The sequence below is a fragment of the Meles meles genome, chromosome 17 (genome assembly GCF_922984935.1).
Source record: "Meles meles chromosome 17, mMelMel3.1 paternal haplotype, whole genome shotgun sequence".
NCBI lineage: Eukaryota > Metazoa > Chordata > Mammalia > Carnivora > Mustelidae > Meles > Meles meles.
Genome location: NC_060082.1, coordinates 3,772,676 through 3,779,526, shown reverse-complemented (window position 1 = coordinate 3,779,526; position 6,851 = coordinate 3,772,676). Strand labels below are relative to the sequence as shown.

The window sequence follows — 6,851 nt, the reverse complement described above, 5'->3', positions numbered from 1 at the left end:
GGGCACGAGCGAGGTAGGGACGATGAGGGTGTTGTTTGCGTTCTCACCGAGCATCATGTTTCGAAACAGAAACAGAAACAGAAACCAAGCAGCAAAGAGCCTTGCCTGTCTGGTACGCTAGGCACACACGTGCCAAGCAGAAAACAGGTCGAAATAGGAAGTCGGGTTCCATTCTGCGCCCTCTTCCCGCCCCAGCCCTTCCCTTCCACCCCGCACCCACGTCTTCTGCTGAGCCACGTTGGAGAACTAACGCTCAGGCTCAGCTTCTGGACTTTGCTGATGCGTGAATTGTTGGTCCAGTGTCTGGAAAAGGGTGTCAGAGACCTAGGGAGAGAGACGGCCCCCAAACCCTGGTGGAGACCAGGCCACTGAATGGGTCTTGAATACCCTCCCTCCTTTTCAGTTTTATACAAATTACTACTGAAAAAGTCAATCCAATGACTTTTTGTTAACGTCTGCCCTGGGCCGGAGAACAGTGACAGCTGCTTTCAAATGTTTTCTTTCATCTTTGTGAGATTACCCTGAAGAAGGAAGAACCACCCCAACATTTATGTGAGGAGGATAGAAACGTTCCTGGAGCTGCTGTGAGGAGTCATAGACCCTGCCCAGGTCTGCGGGTCTGAGAGTTGGTGGGTCCTCTCTGGTGGGCATGACCTTGACGAGACCGGTGGCCTCATCCTCTCTGACCAATGAGAACCACAGCGTCTGGCTGCTCACATGCCTTCCTGCTCAGGAGCTTTGATCCTGTGATTGTGACACTTCCTAGAGACAGGAGGGCCTGAGATCCGCATATCCAGAATGGGGTGGGGGGGCAGGAGTGTTGGCCCAAACCCCAGTTTTGCTGGCTTTTTGACTAAGATCCTAAAATTTAAAAAAAAAAAAAAAAAGAGCAATTGCTCTTGGACTTCTTTTGTTTTCTTAAAAAAAAAAAAAAAAAAAATCCTATAACAAAGTGTTCCGGCGCACCCGAGTGGCTCAGTGGAATAAAGCCTCTGCCTTCGGCTCAGGTCATGATCCCAGGGTCCTGGGATCGAGCCCCATATCGGGCTCCCTGCTCAGCGGGAGCCTGTTCACCCCCCCGCCCCCCTCCTGTCTCTCTGCCTACTTCTGATCTCTGTCTGTCAAATAAATAAAATCTTTAAAACAAAACAAAACAAAACAACGAGCTCCTTTACGACCCGTCTGCCTGAGCTTGAACATGAATTCTACCATTTGTTTGCTGTGTGACCTTCGATGATGCACTTAACTTCTCTGTGCCTCAGTTTCCTGATCTGTAATATGAGGACAGTCATAGAACCCTGAGCACTGTATAAACATTATTATCACTTCAGAGATTTCCCACATCCATTCTGCAGTGGAAATTTCTTTCTGTGAAAATGCTTCGTTTCACACGTATCTCCCATTTTTATTTTGTGTGAAGCCAGTAGAACAGGTAACTTTCCAAAGGAGGCATCTCCTTTTGATCCATGTCCAGCACCCACCGTGCACAATCTGAGGAGTTGCCCCTGCCTGCGTGAAGTCCACGTTGCCTCCCAAATGCAAGGGGCAGCATCCCGCGCTGCTGACCGGCTAAGCCCTGCTTCCGTGCTCTGGTCTTTCCTCTCTTCTTGCACCTCTTCTCACTCAGACAGCCGTGTGCGGTGTGGTGGCGAGCGCAATGGAAACTTTGCTCCCTGTGGGGGCAGCACCAAGGAATGGCTCAGGGTTGCTTGTCCTTGCCATGGCTCGAGTCATACTAAGTCAAAGCCCCGTGGATCCCGTCTCTGTGGGTTAAGTTAAGTGCGTGGTGCACCTCGGGACTCACCCTCCCATTTTGGAGACACACGTAGTTAACGAACAGCTCAAGGCAGCCCCGTTGGTTTCTAGTACTTAGTATTCCAGTGGATTTATGAACCAAGACACGAGCAATGAATGAACTCCTGAGTGAACTCACTCAAATGAGTGTCACGGAGACCGGCGCCTGCTTATAACCCCAGGAGACAGGATCTTACTTAGGTCTCTTCACTGCTCCCAATTCCCCCTCACCTTCATTTTACAACCTTTCCCCTCTCCCACTCTCCTGCACTAGAAAGTTTAGGTCCCCTCAGTGTAGTTTCCCGACTGATACAAATAACTGGGGTGCTGAGGGGCTGCCTCCCACCCCTGCCACCTGCCCAGCAGAAGCAGCCTTTCTGTTCACCGAAGGGCTTTCTGCAGATATTGCCAATTTTCCTGTGTGCTGCCATGTGAGAAACATGGTTGAGAGGTGATGCCTTGCTGGGGTGAGGCTCAAGGCAAGGCCTGACTTTGTCTGTTTCTCCCCGGCTGACATACTAGCCATCAGGAGAGACTAGTGGGTGAGAACAAGCCAGCACTTACACTATAACTGGGCTGTCGGCTCTGTATGGGCATCAGGGCTGACGTTCTATCCCGCAGATGGTTTTTCCTACCGGCTAAATGCACCGTAGGGGAAAGGACTGTGTTTCATGCATCTCATTTTGCCGACTTTCTACGTAAGGCCTAGGAATTAAGGATGTTTGAAAGATGTATTAAATAAAGGGATATAATGAATGACTGTGATTTCCCAAATTTCTCACATTATTTTTGTGATACTTGACACCATTTCCCAACTTTTAAATCATGCTTTTTAAGAAGGCCTTATCCAGAAATACAGCACATAAAAATGTTTAGACGAATAAAATTTTTAAATCACTTTCAATACCATCACCTTAAAATGATTAGTCATCGGTTCACTTTCAATTTCTAATAAGCAGACACTTTTTCCAAACATTAACAAGACGCTGTGAGTTTTTTCACACATTGAGTCCTACTTTTTTCACTTGTGTTTTAAGCATAAATAACTTTAGATGCCATCTCCCTGCCTGAATCATGAATGACGTAAGAGAGTCAGGAATTCTTGTGTCTTTCTCTCGTTCCATCCCTGATGCAGGATAGATGCTGGAGAAGCACTCTCTACTACAAGAGGATGACAGGTAGGAGAAGAAACAGTTTCTTAGCTTGGCAAGGCCAAGTGGAAGCCTTTGGCTCTTTCATAGATATTTTTATTTCTTTGTTACTGATTCCAGGTAATGTCTACAAGTCCTATACCTGGGTCCTTACATCCCACCGACAGCCTTCTAACCCTGAGTCAATGCCAAGACATCCGGGTGTACAACTAGGCTCTGCGAGTGAACGTGCACGTTGGTTTCAGAGTCTGGTTCCTGAAAGGGGGTGTAGGGATGCCATGTGATGTGATACAGAGACAACAAAGAAATAAGTATTAATAGGACCGCTCTGGGTAGAGCAGGACCATTCATTTGAAGAGGTTAGAGAGATGACTGGTCTATATGGACCCATGAAATGAAGATAACAGTGAAGAGTGTTTTCGTATCTGGGACTGCAGAGGAAACAATAACTTAGTAAAAGGCCAGTTGCAAAACTCTCTACCTGGAGAAAGGTCAGTCCTTCTCATGAAGCGGGATGCTGGTTCGGTGCTGGCTGATTGTCCAGATACTTGAGATTTCCCCCTCAGAGTCTCTTCCAATCCTGAAATTGCATGAGCACACTCAAAGGCAAATATCTTCTTTTCCTTTTGCTCCAAAGTCTTCGGTCCCAGAAGGAAGCTAGAACATTTAATGGCTCCGTCCACCTCAGGGTTGATGTCCTTGTTCATCTTCTATGCTTATCCCTTTACCTTACATTTAAATCAGCAACTGTCTTGTCCCCACCTTTGATTCCAAGTATAAGTACATTTGGATCTATGAATGATTCAAACGCTTTGCTCTCATTAGATAAATACTTTTCTTCTATGATTGTTCTGAGTTCCATATTCGTTCATGTATATACTCACAGATAGTGCTCAGGTGAGGTCAGGGCTCACACGCTAATCTCAAGGCTTTTGGTGAAAATATTGAGGATATAAACACAAAGTAATCGTGAAGGAGTAGATAAGCCTCACAAGGAAGTCCTGGGTAGCCATAATGGAGTGTAAGTAACGGCGGCCGTGCTGGACGGAGACTGCGAACGTGCACTCAGGGCAGCAGAGTGGGTGTGCAGTGAACCGTGACTGGACCCGTGAATGACAGGGAAACCAAACATGACAACATGGAGGTGGTGATCTTGGGCACAGAGTGATCATAGTGCTTGTATTCACTGGGCTTGTATGGTGCCAAGGTGAGGGGTGCCCAGGAAGAGAGGTTGGATGAGGAATCTCGTTGCAAGGAAGATGTGAGAAGACCAAACTTCCGGGATGCTCAAGGTATTACCGTCCTCGTGTGCATAGAATTATGTGAGAGGGGCTGTCTCTCCTCAGAGAAAGCTACAGGGAACTCGCACAGACTTGTGGTGACCCACTGGAGGGAACGCCCCTGAGACTGGATTCCAAGTCCAGCAGCCAGGGGTGCACAGTTGAGAAAAATCGCTTGAAAATTGGAGAAGATCTGCCTCATCTCCCTGCACCCAACTTCCTGCCTCAGAGGAACCCCCGGGGAGATCCAGTCACACCCAGCAACCCCGGGGAGCACAGAGCAAGGAGCCCAGGGAGACTCGTGTGTCTGGGTACATGAGCTATAAGTAGGGGAGAGTCTTGGGGTAGAGAGGATGCTGAGGAAGATGCTGTGAGCATTGAGAGGTAATGGGCAGGGAGGAGGCAGCAGAGGTGAAGTAGGGAAGTGGAGGACAAAGGGAAGGCATTGGTCTTTCCGAGGGGAGACTCATTAGGAGGTGGGGTGTGGGAGGAGAACTCTGGGGACCTAAGTGTAGAGCACCGAGCTCAGCCCTCACTCTCAAAATATTTTTCAGTAGCTTTACGGGATCACAGATACCAAGGCTGTAAGGCCTTTATACGACATCTGTTTAACCTTTTAGAGAAGAGGAAGTTGAGGAGAAATGGACAGGCTCGATGTTCATTTTGAGTTGGTGGTAACACAAGTTTAGAAAGCCAATTCCAAAAAAAGAACGAGTTCTATCTTATGCTACAGCTCTTCTAGACCGATCCCATAGAGTCCTGACTTCATCTGCTCACACGTACCTGCCTTAGGGACCTCCTGGTACAGAATTCTCTGTGACAACCCTTCCTCAGAATGCACCGAGTCTACTCACTGATTCCTCTTCTGGCCTTACCATTCTGAGCTCTGAGGGCGCTCTCAGAGAACACTTCTCTCACTGCTTCCTCCTCCAGCCTCTGCTGAGAATACCCCCAAACTCCAGAGAGTTCCCCCCAGCAGACTCAGCAGGCACTTTTGAGAAGGTGTGTTCCCTTCTTGCACAGGTTAGCACGACTGACTGTTGGGTATGGGGGTCCAGGTGTGGATGCTTTAAAGGATCGAGGGACGTTTCATCTGGAACATAAGGGGATGACCTTGAGGATTTCTTGTCTCTACTGTTCCCTGGTGGGGAGTGTGGGAGGAAGCCCTGGGTCCTGACTCTAGGGTCACATTCTGTCCATCCAAAAAGCACCGACAGCAGCAGGAACCTGGACTCACTCCAGCTGTCAGCAAGCCTGTGACTTGCAGACTTCTTCTGCCTTCCGCCTTCAGTTCCTCTTTCGAAGAGTGAGGGGTTGAAAAGTGTTCTTGATGACATTTCATTTATTGTCAGGCTTATTCATTCCATACTTTTGGCTTGGGGAAATTTTTCAAAAGAAGAATTCCAAAGTTAGTGAATCTTCTGTTTTTGTCCCTTATTCTTAGGAGTCATGGACCTGTTGAACCGCACCTGGACCCCGAGTTTGAGTTTCCTTCTTGCCGGTTTCACGGCCCCCAGGACGCTGCGGCCTCTGGCGTTCTTGGGCACCCTGTGCGTCTACGTCCTCACGCTGGCAGGGAACTTGTTCATCATCGTGCTGGTGCGGGCAGATGCGGCGCTGTCCACGCCCATGTACTTCTTCCTCAGCGTCCTCTCCTTCCTGGAGCTCTGGTACGTCAGCACCACGGTGCCCACACTGCTGCACACGTGGCTCCACGGGCCCTCACCCATCCCGGCCGCTGCGTGTTTCATCCAGCTGTACGTCTTCCACTCCCTGGGCATGACCGAGTGCTACCTGCTGGGGGTCATGGCGCTGGACCGCTACCTGGCCATCTGCCGCCCGCTGCACTACCACGCCCTCATGAGCAGAAAGGTGCGGTTGTGGCTGGTGGGGGCCACGTGGGGGGCCGGCTTCTCCGCGGCACTAGTACCAGCCGGCCTCACGGCCAGTCTGCCCTTCTGCTGGAAAGAGGTGGCCCACTACTTTTGTGACCTGGCCCCGCTGATGCGGCTGGCGTGCGTGGACACAGGCTGGCACGCTCGAGCGTATATTGTAGTGATTGGCATGATCAACATATGCAACCTTGTGCTCATTTTAGGACTCTACGGGAGTATCCTGAGGACTGTGCTGAAGCTGCCATCAGCGACCAGCCGGGCCAAGGCCTTCTCCACCTGCTCCTCCCACATGACCGTGGTGGCCCTCTTCTTTGGTTCTGCCTTTGTTGTCTATGTCGGGTCAGCTGGGAGTCATGCTGAGGGCACAGATAAGCGTATTGCCCTGGTGTACGCCCTTCTCACCCCTTTCCTCAACCCCATCATCTATACCCTCCGCAACAAGGAGGTGAAGGAGGTTGTCAGAAGGGTCATCCAGAGGATCAGGGCTAAGTTGAAGGGACCCTGAGGATCTATAGAGTCATTTGGTGACTGTAGAATTTAGTTGGTTAGTTGATAAAACAATCAATTGAATAATTTTTTCAAACACACTCTATATTCCAATTCAAGTTGACTGATTCTTGGATTGAGAAAAACTGGGAACATTGTGGAGAACGGAGAGACATGGCCTCTAAACCCATATCTACATAACATGGGTGAAAGGATGCAGATGAGAAAAAAATAACCAAAAGTAA

At 49.3% G+C, this 6,851-nt stretch overlaps 1 protein-coding gene across 1 annotated transcript; it reads left to right on the top strand.

Moving 5' to 3' along the window:
* The first annotated feature begins 5,674 nt into the window (after positions 1 to 5,674).
* Positions 5,675 to 6,625, top strand: LOC123928358 (olfactory receptor 10C1-like). The gene has a single exon (XM_045983477.1). The coding sequence runs from the start codon at positions 5,675 to 5,677 to the stop codon at positions 6,623 to 6,625; it is 951 nt and encodes a 316-aa protein (XP_045839433.1).
* The last annotated feature ends 226 nt before the right edge of the window (positions 6,626 to 6,851 follow it).